The following is a 24,549-nucleotide window of genomic DNA, read 5'->3' on the forward strand; positions in this document are numbered from 1 at the left end:
CAAATGAGGTAAGTTAGGAAATAAATAGGCCATGGTGGCGAAGTAATTACAATATAGCAATTAAACACTGGAATGGTAGATTGGCAGAAGATGCAGGTAGAGATACTGGGGTGCAAAGGAGCAAAATGAATAAATACCAGTATGGGGATGAGGTAGGTAGATACAGTGCCTTGCGAAAGTATTCGGCCCCCTTGAACTTTGCGACCTTTTGCCACATTTCAGGCTTCAAACATAAAGATATAAAACTGTATTTTTTTGTGAAGAATCAACAACAAGTGGGACACAATCATGAAGTGGAACGACATTTATTGGATATTTCAAACTTTTTTAACAAATCAAAAACTGAAAAATTGGGCGTGCAAAATTATTCAGCCCCTTTACTTTCAGTGCAGCAAACTCTCTCCAGAAGTTCAGTGAGGATCTCTGAATGATCCAATGTTGACCTAAATGACTAATGATGATAAATACAATCCATCTGTGTGTAATCAAGTCTCCGTATAAATGCACCTGCACTGTGATAGTCTCAGAGGTCCGTTAAAAGCGCAGAGAGCATCATGAAGAACAAGGAACACATCAGGCAGGTCCGAGATACTGTTGTGAAGAAGTTTAAAGCCGAATTTGGATACAAAAATATTTCCCAAGCTTTAAACATCCCAAGGAGCACTGTGCAAGCGATAATATTGAAATGGAAGGAGTATCAGACCACTGCAAATCTACCAAGACCTGGCCGTCCCTCTAAACTTTCAGCTCATACAAGGAGAAGACTGATCAGAGATGCAGCCAAGAGGCCCATGATCACTCTGGATGAACTGCAGAGATCTACAGCTGAGGTGGGAGACTCTGTCCATAGGACAACAATCAGTCGTATATTGCACAAATCTGGCCTTTATGGAAGAATGGCAAGAAGAAAGCCATTAAAGATATCCATAAAAAGTGTTGTTTAAAGTTTGCCACAAGCCACCTGGGAGACACACCAAACATGTGGAAGAAGGTGCTCTGGTCAGATGAAACCAAAATTGAACTTTTTGGCAACAATGCAAAACGTTATGTTTGGCGTAAAAGCAACACAGCTGAACACACCATCCCCACTGTCAAACATGGTGGTGGCAGCATCATGGTTTGGGCCTGCTTTTCTTCAGCAGGGACATGGAAGATGGTTAAAATTGATGGGAAGATGGATGGAGCCAAATACAGGACCATTCTGGAAGAAAACCTGATGGAGTCTGCAAAAGACCTGAGACTGGGACGGAGATTTGTCTTCCAACAAGACAATGATCCAAAACATAAAGCAACATCTACAATGGAATAGTTAAAAAAAAAACATATCCAGGTGTTAGAATGGCCAAGTCAAAGTCCAGACCTGAATCCAATTGAGAATCTGTGGAAAGAACTGAAAACTGCTGTTCACAAATGTTCTCCATCCAACCTCACTGAGCTCGAGCTGTTTTGCAAGGAGGAATGGGAAAAAATGTCAGTCTCTCGATGTGCAAAACTGATAGAGACATACCCCAAGCGACTTACAGCTGTAATTGCAGCAAAAGGTGGCGCTACAAAGTATTAACTTAAGGGGGCTGAATAATTTTGCACGCCCAATTTTTCAGTTTTTGATTTGTTAAAAAAGTTTGAAATATCCAATAAATGTCGTTCCACTTCATGATTGTGTCCCACTTGTTGTTGATTCTTCACAAAAAAATACAGTTTTATATCTTTATGTTTGAAGCCTGAAATGTGGCAAAAGGTCGCAAAGTTCAAGGGGGCCGAATACTTTCGCAAGGCACTGTAGATGGGCTGTTTACAGATGGGCTATGTACAGGTGCAGAGATCTGTAAGCTGCTCTGACAGCTGGTGCTTAAAGCTAGTGAGGGAGATGCGAGTCTCCAGCTTCAGAGATTTTTGCAATTCGTTCCAGTCATGGGCAGCAGAGAACTGGAAGGAAAGATGACCAAAGGAGGAATTGGCTTTGGGGGTGACCAGTGAGATATACCTGCTGGAGCGTGTGCTACGAGTGGGTGCTGCTATGGTGACCAGTGAGCTGAGATAAGGCGGGGCTTTACCTAGCAGAGTCTTGTAGATAACCTGTAGCCAGTGGATTTGGCGACGAGTATGAAGCGAGGGCCAACCAACGAGAGCGTACAGGTGGCAATGGTGGGTAGTGTATGGGGCTTTGGTGACAAAACGGATGGCACTGTGATAGACTGCATCCAATTTGTTGAGTAGGGTATTGGAGGCTATTTTATAGATGACATCCCCGAAGTCGAGGATCGGTAGGATGGTCAGTTTTACGTGAGTATGTTTGGCAGCATGAGTGAAGGATGCTTTGATATACGAAGCCGATTCTAGATTTAAGTTTGGATTGGAGATGCTTAATGTGAGTCTGGAAGGAGAGTTTAAAGTCTAACCAGACACCCAGGTATTTGTAGTTGTCCACGTATTCTAAGTCAGAGCCGTCCAGGGTAGTGATGCTGGACAGGCGAGCAGGTGCGGGCAGTGATCGATTGAATAGCATGCATTTAGTTTTACTTGCCTTTAAGAGCAGTTGGAGGCCACGGAAGGAGAATTGTATGGCATTGAAGCTCGTATGGAGGTGTCCAAGGAAGGGCCAGAAGTATACAGAATGGTGTCGTCTGCGTAGAGGTGGTGCAGAGAATCACCAGCAGCAAGACTGTCAGAGGTCCGGACAGCAGTCCCTCCGATTTGACACACTGAACTCTAAGAGAAGTAGTTGGTAAACCAGGCGAGGCAATCATTTGAGAAACCAAGGCTGTCGAGTCTGCCAATAAGAATGTTGAGTCGAAAGCCTTGGCCAGGTCGATGAATACGGCTGCACAGTAATGTCTCTTATCGATGGCGGTTATGATGTCGTTTAGAACCTTGAGCGTGGCTGATGTGCACCCATGACCAGCTCTGAAACCAGATTGCATAGCGGAGAAGGTATGGTGGGATTCGAAATGGTCAGTAATCTTTTTGTTAACTTGGCTTTCAAAGACCTTAGAAAGACAGGTTAGGATAGATATAGGTCTGTAGCAGTTTGGGTCTAGAGTGTCACCCCCTTTGAAGAGGGGGATGACCGCGGCAGCTTTCCAATCTTTGGGAATCTCAGACGATACGAAAGAGTTTGAACAGGCTAGTAATAGGGGTTGCAACAATTTCGGCAGATAATTTTAGAAAGAGAGGGTCCAGATTGTCTAGCCCGGCTGATTTGTAGGGGTCCAGATTTTGCAGCTCTTTCAGAACATCAGCTATCTGGATTTGGATAAAGGCCTTGTAATTTCATTACCAAAAACTCACATATCGTAAAGTTTTTTTTCTTTTTTTTTTCGAATTTCTCTCCCTCATGAGGAGGAAGGATAATGAAAGTTCACAGAAGTAACAAGTAAAAGTAGACCTCAAAGTACTCATACCCCATTACCTTTTTTTTCCCCACGTTTTGTTGTTACAGCCTGAATTTAAAATGTATTCCATTTTGTTTTTGTGAACCTGGCCAACACACACTACACTAATGTCAAAGTGGAATTATATTTTTAGACATTTTTACAAATGACATTTTAAAGCTGTAATGTCTTGAGTCAATAAGTATTCAACCCTTTTGTTATGGCAATTCTAAATCAGTTCAGCTGTAAAAATGTACTTAAGTTGCATGGATTCACTCTGTGTGCACAATATTTAACAATATTTTTTAATGACTACCTCATCTCTGTACTACACCAGTGTTTCAAAATGATTGAAGCAACATCCCAAAAATATGGAACATGAAAATATATATCTGCAGAAAATATACATCTGCAGAGGTGCACTTTGAAGATGCTAAGACCGTTTACATTTACTTTCCCTCTACAAACAAAACAAGTAATTCATAGAAAAAACAGACTACCCCATAGTAGAATAGTTTATCCATTTCCCTAGTCGGCTTGTTGTTTTGTGTTCAATGCAAGCGAAATACTCCTCTCAAAGAGCGTTCAACTCAACTTTTTTTGAGTGACTTAAATTGTGATTAGACAGATTACATTTTTAGTTGAGCAAGAGTAGTGGCAATTCTCCCTTGGCGTTGACACCATGTGTTAATAGGCAAAAAGGGGGCATGTATGTTGACATTAGAGGTCGACCATTTATGATTTTTCAACGCCAATACCGATTTATTGGAGGACCAAAAAAAGCAGATTTAATTGACCAATGTGTGTGTGTATATACGTGTGTGTGTGTGTGTGTGTGTGTGTGTGTGTATATATGTATATGTATGTGTGTATATATGTATGTGTGTATATATATTTGTAATAATGACGATTACAACAGTACTGAATGAACACTTATTTTAACTTAATATAATACATCAATCTATTTAGTCTCAAATAAATAATGCATAAACAAATTGTTGGAGAATAAAGTAAAAGTGCAAAATTTGCCATGTAAAGAAGCTAACGTTTAAGTACCTTGCTCAGAACATGAGAACAGCTGGTGGTTCCTTTTAACATGAGTCTTCAATATTCCCAGGTAAGAAGTTTTAGGTTGTAGTTATTATAGGAATTATAGGACTATTTCTCTCTATACCATTTGTATTTCAGTAACCTTTGACTATTGGATGTTCTTATAGGCACTATATTATTGCCAGCCTAATCTCGGGAGTTGATAGGCTTGAAGTCATAAACAGCACAATGCTTGAAGCACAGCGAAGAGCTGCTGGCAAATGCGGGAAAGTGCTGTTTTGAATGAACTCTTACGAGCCTGCTGCTGCCTACCACCGCTCAGTCAGACTGCGCTATCAAATCATAGACTTACTTATAATATAATAACGCACAGAAATACGAGCCTTAGCTCATTAATATGGTCAAATCCGGAAACTATAATTTCGAAAACAAAATGTTTATTCTTTCAGTGAAATACGGAACCGTTACATTATTTTATCTAACGGGTGGCATCCCTAGGTCTAAATATTGCTGTTACATTGCACAACCTTCAATGTTATGTCATAATTATGTACAATTCTGGCAAATTAATTCCAGTCTTTGTTAGGAAGAAATGGTCTTCACACAGTTTGCAACGAGCCAGGTGGCCCAAACTGCTGCATATACCCTAACTCTGCTTGCACAGAACCCAAGAGAAGTGACACAATTTCCCTAGTTAAAAACTTCTTAGGGCTGCAATCCCGTTAACGGGATTGATATGACAACAGCCAGTGAATGTGCAGAGCGCCAAATTCAAACAACAGAAATCTTAATTATAATTCCACAAACATACATGTATCTTATACCATTTTAAAGGTAATCTTGTTGTTAATCCCACCAAAGTGTCCGATTTCAAATGGGCTTTACAGCGAAAGCACCACAAACAATTATGTTAGGTCACCGCCAAGTCACAGAAAAATTCTGCCATTTTTCCTGCCAAAGAGAGGAGTCACAAAAAGCACAAATAGAGATAAAATTAATCACTAACCTTTGATGATCTTCTTCAGATGACACATAGGACTTCACGTTATGTTTTGTTCGATAAAGTGCATATTTATATCCAAAAATCTCATTTTACATTGGCACGTTATGTTCACTAGTTCCAAAAACATCCGGTGATATTGCAGAGAGCCACATCATTTTACAGAAATACTAATTATAAATGTCGATGAAAATACAAGTGTTAGACATGGAAATATAGATACACTTCTCCTTAAGTCTACCCCCTCCTTTTTCGAACATTCTGTTAAAAATCGCGCAACATTTCAGCGTCCTGCTACTCATGCCAGGAATATAGTATATGCATATGATTAGTATGTGTGGATAGAAAACACTCTGAAGTTTCTAGAACTGGTTAAATTACGGCTGTGACTATAACAGAGCCTGTGTTTCATCGAAAAGCGCAAGAAGAACTGGTCACTGAAAGCTGAAAATAATATCCATGCGCCACTTTCATGTATTGTTTAAAGGACACCAAATTAACAGATTCCACACGATGTCGCCATTGTCGTCATTTTCCTGAGAGTTATTTCTTAGTCAAACAAAGGAAAGACATTCCATTTCTTCCGGTCTCCGACAGGATGTTTTGGAGTCGAGATTTTCAACCATGATTTGAAGACATGGAGCTATTGAATACACATCGCCCCGTGATCATTTTGATAGATTATAAACGTTTACTAATACCTAAAGTTGGATTACAAAAGTATTTCGAAGTGTTTTGTGAAAGTTTATCGTCAACTTTTTTAATTTAAAAAAATGACGCAACGTTTTGAAACAATGTTTTTTCTGAATTACACAGTTTCCATAGATGGCTATTTTGGGTATATATGGACCGATTTAATCGAAAAAAAGACCCAATAGTGATGTTTATGGGGCATATAGGAGTGCCAAGAAAGAAGCTTGTCAAAGGTAATGAATGTTTTATATTTTATTTCTGCTTCTTTGTGTAGCGCCGGCTACGCTAATTATTTTGTTTACGTCGCCTTCAGGCATTTTGGGGTGTTGCATGCTATCAGATAATAGCTTCTCATGCTTTCGCCAAAAAGCATTTTAAAAATCTGACTTGTTGGCTAGATTCACAACAAGTGTAGCTTTAATTCAATACCCCGTATGTGTGTTTTAATGAACGTTTGAGTTTTAACGAGTACATTTAGCATTTAGCGTAGCGCATTTGCATTTCCAGGTGCCTACTTGAGACGTCTGCGTCTCAAGTAGGATCAACAGGTTAATGCAACCGCTGTGTCAGATTTCAAAGAAACTTTACGGAAAAAGCAAACCTTGCAATAATCTGAGTACAGCTTTCAGACAGCAAAGCAGCCAAAAAGATATCCACCATATTGGGTAGTCAACATTAGTCATAAATAGTATAATAAATATTCACTTACCTTTGATGATCTTCATCAGAATGCACTCACAGGAATCCCCGTTCCACATTAAATGTTTGATTTAGTTCGATAATGTCAATTTATCCAAAATCCAAGGTCATGAAGCGCGTTCCCTAGTTGCAGACGAAATGTCAAAAAGTTCCGTTACTGTCCGTAGAAACATGTCAAACGATGTATGGAATCAATATTTAGGATGTTTTTAACATTAAACTTCAATAATTTTTCAACCGGAGAATTCGTATGTCTGTAGAAAAGCAACGGAACGAGAGCTAACTCTCTCGTGACCGCGCCTTAGAGCCTGTGGCAATCTGCCAGACACCTGGCTCAAACAGCCCTTATGAGCCCCCACTTCACAGTAGAATCCTCAAACAAGTTTCTAAAGACGGTTGACATCTAGTGGAAGCCTTAGAAGTGCAACATAACCAATATCCCACTGTGTATTCAATAGGGGCTGGGTTGAAAATTGACCAACCTCAGATTTCCCACTTCCTGTTTGTAATAACTGTTTGGATTTCTTCTCAGGTTTTTGCCTGCCATATGAGTTATGTTATACTCGGACATCATTCAAACAGTTTTAGAAACTTCAGAGTGTTTTCTATCCAATACTAATACTACTATGCATATATTAGCAACTGGGACTGAGGAGCAGGCCGTTTACTCTGGGCACCTCTGGGCACCTTTCATCCATCTACTCAATACTGCCCCTGCAGCCATAAGAAGTTAAAATAAATTCATGTTAGAAGGGCAATATTAACTAAATATGCAGGTTAAACAAATATATATACTTGTGTATTGATTTTAAGAAAGGCATTGATGTTTATAATTAGATACACATTGGTGCAACTTTTTTCGCGAATGCGCTTGCTAAATCACTTCAACAGGCACTGCATCGATTAAATGCAACGCAGGACAAGCTAGATAAACTAGTAATATCATCAACCATGTGTAGTTAACTAGTGATTTATGTTAAGATACGTTTAATTCTAGCTAGCAACTTACCTTGGCTCCTTGCTGCACTCGCATAACAGGTAGTCAGCCTGCCACGCAGTCTCCTCGTGGAGTGCAATGTAATCGGCCATAATCGATGTCCAAAAATGCAGATTACCGATTTGTTATTAAAACTTGAAATCGGCCCTAATTAAATCGTCCATTTCGATTAATCGGTCGACCTCTAGTTGACATAATTGTAATCCAAACCCAACCCTCATGTAAGTCGTGATGAACTCTCAAAACATTTTAGACGAGACGGACTTCATGATTAAAATGGTACTATTATCACTTTGTAGTACATTTTGAAACTAGAATATGATATCAATACCATAATGGCCACATTGGCCATTTTCAAAAGGAGAATTTGCTTTTTTGATTCAGTCGCTCTTTGATTTGGATTTAAGATTTTTTTGGAAAACGTGGTCACACCAAAAAACAGATTTTACTGTCATTCTGTTACCAAACTTTACATATGCACTGTTCGAGTAAATGTGTTTTTGTACATTTTTCTGGGGAAATCGTTAAAAGTAGTCCTTGTGCATAGAGTTCTATGGTTTGTTTAACTTTGCAATCAATGTTTTTTTTTTGTTTTGGCATACTTGTAAAGTGAAAAATCTGAGTCTGTGTCATTCTGTTACTGTGAGGTGCCCCAACACTGATTCTGCTTTGTGAAATGGTCCTTAGCGGCAAAACACTTGCTCTATTTATTGAATTGCCTTCACAACAAGTTCTAGTTTTAGAAACTGTAATTTACAAAGATTGGAGTTTTGAGATTTCTATATAAAGTGCACAATTCCTCTCCCTAAGTGATGATGTTTAGGTGTTTTTCGTTGCCGTAAGTGGTTTATCTGGATATCTGAAATCGGTGGTTTCACCATCCTTTTCCTTCTTCCTTCCATGATAGGTTTCCAGGAAGATGCGGCTGTGAGCTTGCTGATCCTGTGGGTCTTCACCTGATCGTGACCATGGGGATATGGCCGGGGGGTGTCCGGGCCTGCATTGCAGGCCAGGAGAACTGCTCTGCCAACAATGAGTCCAAAGACTACTGTTACTCAGCCCGTATCCGCAGCACCGTGCTTCAGGGCCTACCCTTTGGAGGGGTCCCCACAGTTCTTGCGCTGGACTTCATGTGCTTCCTGGTGAGTCTGCCTAGAGATCTGTCTTGCCTGTATTTCAAATAGATTCCTAGCTCCCATTCCAGTGCTGCAGGTTTCTCGCTCCCCTGTAGTTAATTTATTGATTTGTCACTGATTCATTGGCCAGAGATTCTACTTACCTGGGATCCCAGGTCTGTGTACAACAATACTTCTGACCTGAAGGTGCGGATTTGAGAAAAGGGGTCCTAGTGACGTTATGCTAACCTGCAATGATCACATAGGTATACAGTTTCTATGTGTGTGTGTACAGTACCTTTGGAAAATATTCAGACCCCTTGACTTTTTCAACATTTTGTAACATTACAGCCTTATTCTAAAATGGATTAAATAAACATTTTTCCTCAACAATCATATACAATACCCCATGATGACAAAGCGAAACAGAATGTTTTGCAAATATATATATTTTTTAAAACGTATACTATTCAGACCCATTGCTATGAGACTCCAAATTGAGCTCAGATGCGTCCTGTTTCCATTGACCATCCTTGATGTTTCTACAACTGTGGTAAATTAAATTGATTGGACATGATTTGGAAAGACACACACCGGTCTATATAACATCCCACAATTGATAGTGCATGTCAGAGCAAAAACCAAACCTTGAGGTTGAAGGAATTGTCCGTAGAGCCCAGAGACAGGATTGTGTCGAGGTACAGATCTGAGGAAGGGTACCAAAAAATGTCTGCGGCATTGAAGGTCCCCAAGAACACATTGGCCTCCATCATTCTTAAATGGAATACATTTTGAACCATCAAGACTCTCCCTAGTGCTGGCTGCCTGGTCAAACTGAGCAATCGTGGGAGAAGGGCCTTGTTCAGGGAGGTGACCAAGAACCCGATGGTCACTCTGACATAGCTCTAAAGTTCATCTGTGGAGAATCTTCCAGAAGGACAACCATATCTGCAGCGCAATAAAGCCTTTATGGTGGAGTGGCCAGACAGAAGCCACTCCTCAATAAAAGGCACCTGATAGCCCGCTTGGAGTTTGCCAAAAGGTACCTAAAGACTCTCAGACCATGAGAAGCAAGATTCTCTGGTCTGATGAAACTGAATGCCAAGCATCACAACTGGAGGAAACCTGGCACCATCCCTACAGTGAAGTATAGTGGTGGCAGCATCATGCTGTGGGGATGTTTTTCAGTGGCAGGGACTGGGAGACTTGTCAGGATCGAGGCAAAGTACAGAGATCCTTGATGAAAACCTGCTCCAGGACCTCAGACTGGGGCAAAGGTTCACCTTCTAACAGGACAACGACCATAAGCACACAGTCAAGACAATGCAGTAGTGGCTTCAGGATAAATCTCTGAATGTCCTTGAGTGGTCTGGACTTGAACCCAATCTAACATCTCTGGAGAGACCTGCAAATAGCTGTCCAACAGCTCTCCCCATCCAACCTGACAGAGCTTGAGAGGATATTCAGAGAAGAATGGGAGAAAGTCCTTTAAATACAGGTGTGTCAAGCTTGTAGTGTCATACCCAAGAAGACTCAATGCTGTAATCACTGCCAAATGTGCTTCAACAAAGTACTGAGTAAAGTGTCTGAATAGTTATGTTAATGTAATATTTCAGTTTAGTTATTTTTTTAAATAAATTAGTAAATATTTCTTGAAACCAGTTTTTGCTTTGTCATCATTATATTTATTTATATATTTTTGAATTGACTGGAAGTTAACACTGCTTGAGGCACCTTTCCGTTTTGGAGACGGCAATATTAGACTTAAAATGGTGGGTTAGCTTTGTGCCACAACAGATAGCAAATATCCTAATGTTATCTACATTAAAACATTTAATATTTTGTCATTGTCCAACAACAATGCCCTTTCAATTCTTTCATTAAAAAGGGATAAATCCTGTATGGATTTATGGCTATTTGATAGTCTAATAAGCTAGCTAACTACCCTGCTATGTTAAGTTTTTGGGAATACTAACGTCGGTTTCTGAGTGCTTATACTACACGAAAACACAGGTTCATTTTTTTCTCACCAGATAACTACCATATCTTTCAAACTCTGTACATGTTATGTAATAGTTTTGACACATGTAATTCATATTTAATGACTTCTCCCGTGGTTTGCTTGTGTGTTAATGCGCAGGAAGTTGAAAGACAAATTCGTTCGAAATGGCTCAGGTCAATTGGACGGGCCTACATAAGGTGAACAGGGCTAGGATATTCAAATCCGGACCAGTAAGTCCGTCATTAGTGTTGATTTTCTTTTCTCCCTGGATGTTTATTGATATCATTGATTGGTCTGAGTCCATTCAACCTTGTGTCCTTGTCATTTTAGGTCTGAATCAGTCCCAGATTTACAGGGGATGAAGTGTATGGTTTGACAAATCTTATTGAGTCTTATTAAATTCCTTTAGAAACTTTACAAAACTATGGATTTCTAATTGGACAAGTCGGTCAGTGAGTTCAATGGTACCACTTTTTTTTGACCAGTCCTAATGGTTTGGCTGTAGTGCTGGTGTGGAACAGGATGCTCCTGTTCAGGAATAATTGATGGTAGCATCCATAGTGCTTTGTGACCATGGGAACAATGGATTGACCTACATAGTGGCTGACTGTCTGGCAGTGGTGTTATTCAAATGAAGCTGTATTGTCATTGGGGGGGTCACCTCATCTCCTGTTGTCTTTTCATGTATGCTACATTCACATGGCCACATGCTCATCTCCTCAAATATATTGTAAAATGTTACTGGGCAGCAAAGGTCACAAAGTGATGGGTTATGGCTGTGCCTTGGTAAGCATTATCAATAACTATATATGTGTCCAGAATGCGTTTTCACCCAAAATGACAGGGTCTGGTGACCAAATGAATGTTCCGAAGACATTTCGTAATGTGTGCCCTCAAAGATCCCTGTCTCTCAATGATTTTGTTTCTTAGGACAATGTCAACTTTGACGCTCATAAAGCAGCATATAGCAGGTCCCCCTCCCAAAACAGGTTTCTGTCTGTTCCTGGTTAAATAAAGGTTAAATAAAATATACTAACAACATGGACATGATATCATAACACAATGGACAGATGAAAAGGCTTGTTTAGTCAATTTATTTCATATTATTAATCACATCTTTGTCAGCGTAAAGAAAATGTGAAATGTACAGTGGGGCAAAAAAGTATTTAGTCAGCCACCAATTGTGCAAGTTCTCCCACTTAAAAATATGAGAGAGGTCTGTAAATTTCATCATAGGTACACTTCAACTATGACAGACAAAATGAGGAAAAAATCCAGAAAATCACATTGTAGGATTTTTAATGAATTTATTTGCAAATTATGGTGGAAAATAAGTATTTGGTCATCTACAAACAATCAGGATTTCTGGCTCTCACAGACCTGTAACTTCTTCTTTAAGAGGCTCCTCTGTCCTCCACTCGTTACCTGTATTAACGGCACCTGTTTGAACTTGTTATCAGTATAAAATGCACCTGTCCACAACCTCAAACAGTCACACTCCAAACTCCACTATGGCCAAGACCAAAGAGCTGTCAAAGGACAACCGAAACAAAATTGTAGACCTGCACCAGGCTGGGAAGACTGAATCTGCAATAGGTAAGCAGCTTGGTTTGAAGAAATCAACTGTGGGAGCAATTATTAGGAAATGGAAGACATACAAGACCACTGATAATCTCCCTTGATCTGGGGCTCCACGCAAGATTTCACCCCGTGAGGTCAAAATGATCACAAGAACGGTGAGCAAAAATCCCAGAACCACACGGGGGGACCTAGTGAATGACCTGCAGAGAGCTGGGACCAAAGTAACAAAGCCTACCATCAGTAACACACTATGCCGCCAGGGACTCAAATCCTGCAGTGAAGTTTGCTAGAGAGCATTTGGATGATCCAGAAGAAGATTGGGAGAATGTCATATGGTCAGATGAAACCAAATTATAACTTTTTGGTAAAAACTCAACTCGTCGTGTTTGGAGGACAAAGAATGCTGAGTTGCACCCAAAGAACACCATACCTACTGTGAAGCATGGGGGTGGAAACCTCATGCTTTGGGGCTGTTTTTCTGCAAAGGGACCAGGACGACTGATCTGTGTAAAGGAAAGAATGAATGGGGCCATGTATCGTGAGATTTTGAGTGAAAACCGCCTTCCATCAGCAAGGGCATTGAAGATGAAACATGGCTGGCTGTGTCTTTCAGCATGACAATGATCCCAAACACCCAGCCCGGGCAACGAAGGAGTGGCTTCGTAAGAAGCATTTCAAGGTCCTGGAGTGGCCTAGCCAGTCTCCAGATCTCAACCCCAAAGATTTTTTTTGGAGGGAGTTAAAAGTCCGTGTTGCCCAGCAACAGCCCCAAAACATCACTGCTCTAGAGGAGATCTGCATGGAGGAATGGGCCAAAATACCAGCAACAGTGTGTGAAAACCTTGTGAAGACTTACAGAAAACGTTTAACCTCTGTCATTGCCAACAAAGGGTATATAACAAAGTATTGAGAAACTTTTGTTATTGACCAAATACTTATTTTACACCATAATTAGCAAATAAATTCATTAAAAATCCTACAATGTGATTTTCTGGATTTTTTTTTCTCATTTTGTCTGTCATAGTTGAAGTGTACCTATGATGAACATTACAGGCCTCTCATCTTTTTAAGTGGGAGAACTTGCACAATTGGTGGCTGACTAAATACTTTCTTGCCCCACTGTATATGCAAAACTCAATAATTTTTGGAATCTGAACTGAGTGATGTGAGTGTTGGCCTTTTTATACTTTGACATTTTTTAAAATACCCTTTAGAATTAAGCACCAATGTTGCTCCTTTCTATTGTCATCCTCTAATCGTACTACATTTACCTCCTATAATATGAAGTGGGGTCTGAAATGATTGACACCCTTGATAAAGATAAGCAATAATGACTGTATAAAATACGTAATTCAAATACTAAATTATATTTTATACTGATACAATTTCTCAGAGAAAGATTTTGTTTAACATGTAAAAAAAAAAATTCTCATAGGTAGGGGTCAAAATTGACATCCCTAAAGATTCTTATAAGTCAAAGTCCAAAAGGCTCCTTAACAGCTTCTACCCCCAAGCTATAAGACTGCTGAACAATGAATCAAATGGCCACCCAGACTATCTACCCTGCTGCTACTCGCTGTTTATCACATATGCATAGTCATTTTACCCATACCTACATGTACAAAATAGCTTACCTAACCTGTAACCCCACACATTGACCCGGTACCCCCTGTATATAGCCTCATTTTTATTTGACTATTTTTACTTGAGTTTTAGTAAATATTTTCTTAACTCCTCTTGAGCTGCATTGTTGGTTAAGGGCTTGTAAGTAAGCATTTCACAGTAAGGTCTACCTACACCTGTTCTATTCAGGGCATGTGACAAATACAATTTCGATTTGATTATAAGTAAAGGGGTCAAGTTTTGTTTTGGTTGTGTTTCAGATTTTGTGCAGAGTAGAAATGAATGGTAAATGTATTGTCATTTGAGTCACTTTTATTGTGAATAGAATGTGTGTCTAAACACCTCTACATGAATGTGAGTGAGAAATTTAGAGGGTCAAAGATCATACCCCCCAAGACATGCTAACTTCCCCTGGTTTTTGTAATGGTGAGAGGTTAGCATGTCTTGAGGGGTATGATCTTTGACCTTCTACATTTCTCACTCACATTCATGTAGAAGTGTTTAGAAACACATTATTCTATTCTTATTTTCAATGTCTCCAAAATGACCACAATAGATAATTTACCATTTCTATTGGGCACAAAATAATCTAAAATGGAGGCAAAACGAACCGTGAAGGCATCCAATAAGTTTTGTAGTGTCAAGCTTGATGTAGTCATTGCATACTAGGAATATGGGACCAAATACTAATCTTTTGACTACTTTATTAATAAGAATATTTTGGTGTGTCAATTTTGACCCCTACTTTTTCTTCTTCTCTATCTTTCCAATTTTTTGGAGCGTACAATATAGCTTCATATTTGTTCATTTTTTTCCCCCATCATTATTGTTCATCTTTATCAAGGGTGTCAATAATTTCGGAGCCCACTAAGTGCTTACTGGTCCTACAATTTGTTTTTTTTTAGAATAACAGTGACATATTGAATGATACACAGATGTTCTTGGGGCTCACCCAAAAAACACCAATGATGAGGAAATCATATCACATTACTTTCCTCTGTGCTTTCAGGTGCTTCTCTTTGTCTTCTCTGTACTGCGGAAAGTGGCCTGGGATTATGGACGCCTGGCATTGGTGACAGATGCTGACAGGTAGGCCTAACAAATGACTCTGAGGTGTTACATGGTACGCACATGCACGCGCACACACGTATACTGCCCTGATGTAGTCCTACTGGTCATTAGCCCTTGTCCGTTGAATTGTGAGAATGACTTGCCTGTTATGACTGTGTGCCTTAAGTAACCCCATCACCATTCCTTCCTACCTCTTCCCTCAGGATTATTGGTTTGCAAGTCATTCAGGGAGACTGAATGACTCACTGTCACTTACATACTACTAATTTCTGGAGCTGAACAACGACTGTCTGGGCTGCAGGGTTTGCTCACATAGCAGAGCAACAAAATAGGGAATATTTTCACCAGTTTATTATCGTAACCCATTGGGATACTTATTAATCAATTATGATTAATGTATGGTTTGGGTATGTTGGTAATTATAATGGAAATAATTTCTAACTAGTTAGCATACTTACTGTATTTTACTGTTGTATCAAATCGATCACCTTGAATGTACATGATCTGGTGCAGTGCATTAAGAAGAGAAATAACACGTTTTGAACTCCTTGAGTACTGAATCAGTCATTCACTGAGAACTGGGTCTTGTCATGGTCGCTCTGCTCATATCGACCTCATTATTTCTCCTCCAGGCATTTCCCCATGCAGACACATGCACATACATACTTTGGACATGGTCAAAAGGCAAAATGAAAGGGTTAGCTTTCTGCCTCCATCTTATTTTTACAGGGTTAGCTATCTGACATTAAAAGTTGACCGTCATATTATACATCAGTGATCATCAATTCATGAATTTCGTCAACCAATTTGTTCCATAAAACAAGCGTATACTTAAGAGACTTGTCCAGGTAATCCAGTGTATACTTGCACTCTGTTATGACGATGTAGGCAAACTTTCTGTCAGTTGTCCTTTTGGGCTTTATGTCCTATTAGGGGAATATTGAGAGTTGGCCTTGCCCAACCAGACACAGGCTTATGCAAGATTTTCAAAACTGCCACAACAAATTAGTTTGGAAAAATATTCGGTAGCACTTTTTTATAATAACTCCACATAATAAAGCATTTATAATGTATTCGTTAATAGTTTATTAATCATTACTCCCACATTTGTAAATGTTAGTAACCTAGTTATTCACGCATTTATAAACAACTTTTTAAAGTAGGTCTATTTGCTTGGCCTCATCTAAAGTGTGGGCTATTTATACTTTATAAATAATTCGTAAATGTTTTGAGTATACATTGTAATTTCACAAAAAGATGCACATGCCATAGTAGACATTCCAGCAGTACCTGATGCTCCATAAGGTCTCAAAATGACCCAAGAACATATTAATGGTTAAGCAATAAGCACACGGTACAGAGGATGTTTAAGAAAATATATTGAACATTTTATTCCAAAGCTGTTTAATATTGTAATGTGTCAATTCATACACACTCTTTTCTGAGTGAAATACAATTTTTGGTCTGAAAATGCTAACATAAGTGTTTTGTTTCTACGAAAACCAAATTGTAGTTTGAGGTCACTCCTTAGAGCAGTCTAATCTCGTGTAATTTGGTCAACTACGGGATTACATTTTTTGCGTGGTAGGTACGGGAGCAAAACAGTGAGGAAGTTTAGCCTTGCGCTTCTACGCTCTTAGGTTGTTGCGGAAATTGACCCACTATGCTGTTTCATTTGTGCACCTACGTCATATCACTGAGTGTACCTGTAGCCCTTTACGCTCGTACCCGTATGTATACAGGTTGAAAATAGCAGATTTTGGCACTTAAGCACCTAAAATGGAACACAGTGGCTGTACAGTAACATGATATAAATGGCATCAGAGCTCAGGCTTTGCGCTGCATGGGTTTTGACTGACAGTCGTCCTGAACCTGAGCACCAAACGCATCAAGAAGTTGCCCCCATCCCTCCTGCTAATTGGGCAACTTTTGCACATTTTTTGTTTGAGTGAGGGAAATGCTGTAAATTTAAGAGGACTCAATGAATTTTGAAAGATGAGACATTGAGGATTATAATACATACCAATTTGATGTCATACTACTGTAGCAACTCAAACACCTGTAAGTCCAAAATGTGCACTTCACATTTCCATATCACATTTTCATAAACAGTGTTTTTGATGCACAGTTACAAGATGACTGGGTTGTTCTGAACAGAATAAGCCTATGTTTGTCTATTGTGAAGAAAATTTGCAATGGGACACGCACCTGAATGCACTCATGACTGCTTTCTATGAGCATCAAAAATTACAATCTGTTTCTCTGAATTGCCCTGTGAAAGCCTAACACTTAAGATTATATTTTAGAACTTAGCTAGTCGTAAACAACAGTAATTGGTGTGGTGGGTGATGCAGAGTTATGTTCCAAACCAAACAACTACCAGTGTCCCTGCCCTACTTCCTCAAGGGCACAGCTAGGAGAACAAACAAAAATAACACCTTATAGTTGAACTCTTCTTTGAGTCATAAAACTGCATTGAAATTACTTAGGAACTATGCACACTTTGGAGGGGGCTTTGGCCACTTGGAGACACATGTTAGTCCTCTCAGTCAAACCCTTGTAATTTTTTTGTAATGTTGCACCTACCCCACCTTTTCCAAAAGTATTTTTGTGTTACTGACTGTATCCAGAGTATTTTCAGATTTTGTTCCAACAAATACAGTGAAAAGTACAGTAAATGTAAACTGGACATACAATCAACACTAACAACAGGTGAACTGCTGTGTCCTCAATTTTGACCTAATAATTTTTCCAATGTATCCACACTGTTCCCTTTCAATTGCTTATACATATACTTTTCATATTTCTTCTGGAAGAAACATTTTAATTAAGCCTGATCCAAGTAGGTACATTCCCATGTGTGTAAAGGGTTAAGTAACCTGTCTTTTTGTAATCATACAAAATGTAACATATCACACTATTTTGAGTCTCATCTTTACATTTACTATGTTACGTCTAGTCTTTGATGCCAGGCTGTTTTTCATTATAATTATTTTTTACACTAATAGAGTAAATATCCAACTCTAATAGTTGATTACTCTTTTTAGTGTCGTTTTAGTATACTCTTGCAATTTTACACTTATCTGGGTTTTGAATTAACAGTCAACTCCATCAGTTTACATCTTCTGAAGTGTAAGGGTGATGCCTTATTTGCATATCTTAATGTGTCACGTTATGGTAACTAGCAAAGTAATATCCAATTCCTGTTGGTATCCAACTCAAGGGAAGATATCACGACTTGCATTCAGAAAGCCTGTCGGAGCAGAAAGTAAAAAACAAAGGATTATAAACAATCAATGTACATGCAAAAAGACAGGTATTAAAATAAACGCAAAAAAAAAATCTACCTGCAACGGAGCATGCTGGGAAATATGAGAGGCCCCTCCCACACCTGTGGATACTCCATACAGTGCCTTGCGAAAGTATTCGGCCCCCTTGAACTTTGCGACCTTTTGCCACATTTCAGGCTTCAAACATAAAGATATAAAACTGTATTTTTTTGTGAAGAATCAACAACAAGTGGGACACAATCATGAAGTGGAACGACATTTATTGGATATTTCAAACTTTTTTAACAAATCAAAAACTGAAAAATTGGGCGTGCAAAATTATTCAGCCCCTTTACCTTCAGTGCAGCAAACTCTCTCCAGAAGTTCAGTGAGGATCTCTGAATGATCCAATGTTGACCTAAATGACTAATGATGATAAATACAATCCATCTGTGTGTAATCAAGTCTCCGTATAAATGCACCTGCACTGTGATAGTCTCAGAGGTCCGTTAAAAGCGCAGAGAGCATCATGAAGAACAAGGAACACATCAGGCAGGTCCGAGATACTGTTGTGAAGAAGTTTAAAGCCGAATTTGGATACAAAAATATTTCCCAAGCTTTAAACATCCCAAGGAGCACTGTGCAAGCGATAATATTGAAATGGAAGGAGTATCAGACCACTGCAAATCTACCAAGACCTGGCCGTCCCTCTAAACTTTCAGCTCATACAAGGAGAAGACTGATCAGAGATGCAGCCAAGAGGCCCATGATCACTCTGGATGAACTGCAGAGATCTACAGCTGAGGTGGGAGACTCTGTCCATAGGACAACAATCAGTCGTATATTGCACAAATCTGGCCTTTATGGAAGAATGGCAAGAAGAAAGCCATTAAAGATATCCATAAAAAGTGTTGTTTAAAGTTTGCCACAAGCCACCTGGGAGACACACCAAACATGTGGAAGAAGGTGCTCTGGTCAGATGAAACCAAAATTGAACTTTTTGGCAACAATGCAAAACGTTATGTTTGGCGTAAAAGCAACACAGCTGAACACACCATCCCCACTGTCAAACATGGTGGTGGCAGCATCATGGTTTGGGCCTGCTTTTCTTCAGCAGGGACAGGGAAGATGGTTAAAATTGATGGGAAGATGGATGGAGCCAAATACAGGACCATTCTGGAAGAAAACCTGATGGAGTCTGCAAAAGACCTGAGACTGGGACGGAGATTTGTCTTCCAACAAGACAATGATCCAAAACATAAAGCAACATCTACAATGGAATGGTTCAAAAATAAACATATCCAGGTGTTAGAATGGCCAAGTCAAAGTCCAGACCTGAATCCAATCGAGAATCTGTGGAAAGAACTGAAAACTGCTGTTCACAAATGCTCTCCATCCAACCTCACTGAGCTCGAGCTGTTTTGCAAGGAGGAATGGGAAAAAATGTCAGTCTCTCGATGTGCAAAACTGATAGAGACATACCCCAAGCGACTTACAGCTGTAATCGCAGCAAAAGGTGGCGCTACAAAGTATTAACTTAAGGGGGCTGAATAGTTTTGCACGCCCAATTTTTCAGTTTATGATTTGTTAAAAAAGTTTGAAATATCCAATAAATGTCGTTCCACTTCATGATTGTGTCCCACTTGTTGTTGATTCTTCACAAAAAAATACAGTTTTATATCTTTATGTTTGAAGCCTGAAATGTGGTAAAAGGTCGCAAAGTTCAAGGGGGCCGAATACTTTCGCAAGGCACTGTAGATTTAACTCCCTGTCTCTGTTTTATTCTTAATTGAGTCAAAAGTACTCCGACCCAACTAACTCCAGAGAGCGTATCACGCTGAGGGTTAAAATAACTCAAGTGGAGTCAATTTAACCCTAACAATTTTTACACCGTGATTTCAACTCTCCTTGATTTACTGTGTACCAATCCTGGATGGCCCCTTATAAGTACAATAATAGTTGAAGACTTATTTGGTTACTTTAAAGTGACCTGGGTCTGCTCATGGATATGATGTATGAGATTTCTAAGTGCTTCATTTTCTTTGAAATCGTTCTTTCCTCCCATTAATTTAAAGGACAGAGAGAGAGAGGGGCGAACCGTTTCCTGCTATAGTCCCACAGCTGACTGAACAATCTCTTTTGTGCCACATACTTCCTGTTTTCTTGTCTGTCCCGCTCCATCTCCCTTGTCACTCCCTACACACACACACTAGTGCTGAGTGATTTCATGTTTTTTGAGGATGATTTGGTTACGGTTCGGTTTTTGAAAAATAGTCACGGTCTTCAATATTGGTAAGATTTTTGTTTTTCTTCTGTAACTACACATAATAAAACAATTAGCTAATAAAAGCCCCATGAAGGTAGTGACTGCCAATATTACTGCCTATCACTTAATTCATTCGTTGCCGGTTCATAGTCCAAAAAAGTTTCCCAGCTTTCCCAAAAATTACGCTGCTGACAGAAGTGGAGCCACTGCCTGCGTCAGCCATATGGTCACGTACTGCACAGCGCTGTTGTAACTTTCCACCGTCTGGCTTGCACAGCAAAGCTGCTCTACAAGCAAACACATTTTTGGGCGGGAAAGAGAGGCAAGCACCTAATGCTATACTAACTGCTCCTGCGCCTAGATGGAGAAAAACGCACCCTTTTGTCTCCGTGTATGCCCAGGCAAGAACGGGCAGCTGTCTGCAAGGGTGGATTGTTGTCAATGTACTTAATTACCACATTTTCTGCACTAAACTATGTTGAACTTCCCACAGTTTTTACTGGATTTGATTTCTCTCTAGAGAAACAGCGTGGTGAGTTCAGATAAAAACGTTGGTCAATGAGTAAACCGGGCCCACATTTTTGTTAATTGGTCAGCACTAACAGACGCACTCACACACACAGCTGTTTTCTTGCTTTCAGGGGTTCTTTCAGAGCTGTGATGAAGCAGGGGTCACCAGTGTGGGAGTTGTATGTCTGTGTGTGTGGTGAGGATTGTGGGGTGACATTTGATCAGGGCCCATGTGATGTGATGGATCGCCCCTCAACCTCACCCCACCTATGGCTCTCATAAACCTGTCCTGCTCCTATACATTGTGTAACATCTAATTTGTTGACACTTCAGGATTTCTATCCAGGACTAACCTTAATGAAGTAAATGTGTACTCCTTTTCATGCCGATTATGCTCATTTTTCCTGTTTTTTTTGTTTGTTTCACTGTGAAGATCGAAGAAGCGTTTCAACGGATTGGAGGAGCGGGAATAGTATGTTGTTTTTAAACACGTTTTGATTATCTCCTGGTTTTCCAATGTCGTCTTCTCTCTTCCCTGGTTGCTTTACTGTCCTAACTGTTCTTGTCCTGCTCACTGGTGGACTAACACTCTCTTTTTTCCTTTCAGGTGTGTGTGTGTGTGTGTGCTTGCATTCCAATTCTATAATGTACTGCAATCAACTCCAATTGGGGTGTCCTGTGGGTTGGTGTGTGTGTGAGAAAGGTTTATGTGTATCTATCTTATTAACAAGCAAGATGGTTTGGTGTGAGGGCTCCGTCACTGCTTTTTGCTGTGGTTTTTATTGGGTGTCGACTCTGACTTTGGTTAACCCACCATAAGTGCCTTGTGTGCCATTAACCATACTGTTGACTTCCACCAGTGTATCTGCCATGGCTTCTGATGCTTTTGACTGTCACCTAACATATTAATCTTTTGACATGCATGCTTCCTTTTTACATATTTGAATATAACATAGTCGGAGAAGAGAAAAGGGTAACTATGATACACTGAGAGCAAATAATACAAGGTAAACGGTGAATCAGGGTGGATGTGAACTTCCCTAGGCCCTCTTGCTGTGGCGTCTTTGTGAATCCTTGTGACATTAGCTGTGATGATAGCACCTCCCGAGTGGACCCTTTATTAGACGATAAGAAGCCAAGTTCTCACAGGCTGGGTTCTCAGTCAAAAAATGACCCCTTCCCCTCTGTACATTCAGGGCTATGAAGGGGTCAATAAAGGCAGAGGAAAGGAGTGTTTTCAGATTGGAATCCAGCTAGAAAGTGGAATGTGGTCTTCTGTCCTGACGGATAAATGCCCCCATTTCTGTACATGTCGTCATTGGACTAAGTTTATTGTTGGACCGTGGTAGATCTTCTGTTGTAGGATGTAAGAGTGGGAGATTACAATACACACCCAGTGCTGCATCTATAACAACCTATTTGTAGACTTTGGGCCCTATTCAAAATCGCTAACTGTCTTTCCGGAATAGGTCAAAAACAAATCCTACCCTTCAAGAAATTATGGAGTAATACTGTTGTTGTTGAGGCCAGGCACCACACTGATGCCCCCCCCCCCCCTTAATCACAATCACCTAGGCTGTAGAGCCCCACTCTGGAGGTGTCATAATACCCTTAAAACCTAGCAGTCAAACAGGGAAATGGTTCCAATCATTTTTTTAAAACCATTTTTCCCACAGGGGATTTTAGAAATACTTAAAACAAGGGATGTGTTTCATGTAGGCTTACCCTGGCGTGAAGTTTTGATAACCATGTAATTCTCTCTCGGTCAATGTGATTTTATCAATATACTATTTTATCATTTACTCTCGGATTCGAAAATGCAAATTAGCATCAAAGTAGACATCATGCAAAACTACAAATCCCTGCAAGGTTCTGCACATCATCTCTAGCTGACACCTTTACTAAAAAGTATTGTGTAAATTTAAAACTTGCACAAGACAGTTCACAGAACTGTCAGTTTTAAAGAAATGTAGCCAATTTATTCATTACTACATTTAGCTAATGTTAGATGGTTAATCCAGAGATGACCTTTGCCTTGATTCGGCAGTCTCGTTCAGATCATCATGGCATTTGCAGTTCTTTATGATAGCCACATTAGCAGCTAATTAGCATTTCATTTTAGGGGGGGTAAATACAGGCAAATATATTGATCAAAGTCACCTTGTCCTAGAAAGATTTACATGGTTATCCAAACTTCACGCCAGGGTAAGCCTACACGAAACACAGCCCTTATTTGAAGCGTTTCTAAATCCCCTATGGGAAAGATCTATGGTGGAATAATTATTGGAACCATTTCCCTGTTTGACCTCCTAGGTTTTATGGGTATTATGACTCATACTGTGGTACTCTATATTTAATTAAATATGCAAATATTTGCATATCCTGTAAATCAATTTTTCTGGAAACTGTCATTGTCAGTCATTAGGGGCGGCAGGTAGCCTAGTGGTTAGAGCGTTGGACTAGTAACCAGAAGGTTGCAAGATCGAATCCCCGAGCTGACATTCTACCCCTGAACCCCTGAACAAGGCAGTTAGGCCGTCATTGAAAATAAGAATTTGTTCTTAACTGACTTGCCTAGCTAAATAAAGGTAAAATAAACACAAAACATTTGCCCGTAGTGCCTGGCCTTGAGTTGCAGTTTTTTGTTTTAACATACATAACCCAAAACAGGCTTTCTTATAGCGTAAAAAAAACAATTGCTCATGATGAGAAGACAGTTAATAGGTTGAATTGAATATGGCCCTTGGCGTTTAAAGCATAAGACAATGCATGTCCATTGCTCAGTGGAGCTCTAATCACAAAATGAGATTATGCATATCAAAGATGATACACTACATGACCAAAGTATGTGGACACCTGCTCATCGAACATCTCATTCCAAAATCATGGGTAATAATATGGAGTTGGTCTCTCCCTTTGCTGCTATAACAGCCTCCACTCTTCTAGGAAGGTTTTCCACTAGATGTTGGAACATTGCTGCGGGATCTTGCTTCCATTCAGCCACAAGCATTTAGTGAGGTTGGAAACTACTCCTCCTTCACCAAACTTTACAGTTGGCACTATGCATTGAGGCAAGGAGCGTTCGCCTGGTATCCGCCAAACCCAGATTTGTCCGTCGGATTGCCAGATGGTGACGCGTGCTTCATCACTCGTGAGAATGCGTTTCCACTGCTCTGGAGTCCAATGGTGGTGACCTTTACACCACTCCATCCGACGCTTGGCATTGCACATGGTGATCTTAGGCTTGTGTGCGGCTGGTCGGCCATGGAAACCCATTTCATGAAGCTCCCGACGAACAGTTC

General features: G+C 39.9%; 1 protein-coding gene across 4 annotated transcripts in view; it reads left to right on the top strand.

The window, feature by feature from the left end:
• The window catches only part of LOC110493827 (CSC1-like protein 2), a 100,538-nt gene that overhangs the window by 22,193 nt on the left and 53,796 nt on the right, over nt 1–24,549 (top strand). For 3 of the 4 annotated variants that reach the window (XM_021568328.2, XM_021568329.2, XM_036949803.1), the window contains exons 2-4: nt 8,718–8,952; nt 15,141–15,220; nt 21,681–21,719. In XM_021568328.2, the coding sequence (XP_021424003.1) occupies nt 8,779–8,952; nt 15,141–15,220; nt 21,681–21,719 (293 nt within the window). In that variant the 5' untranslated portion in view covers nt 8,718–8,778. The remainder of the gene's footprint in view (nt 1–8,717; nt 8,953–15,140; nt 15,221–21,680; nt 21,720–24,549) is intronic. The other variant, XM_021568331.2, reaches the window with a different exon arrangement.

Source organism: Oncorhynchus mykiss, chromosome 17 (assembly GCF_013265735.2).
Source record: "Oncorhynchus mykiss isolate Arlee chromosome 17, USDA_OmykA_1.1, whole genome shotgun sequence".
Lineage (NCBI taxonomy): Eukaryota > Metazoa > Chordata > Actinopteri > Salmoniformes > Salmonidae > Oncorhynchus > Oncorhynchus mykiss.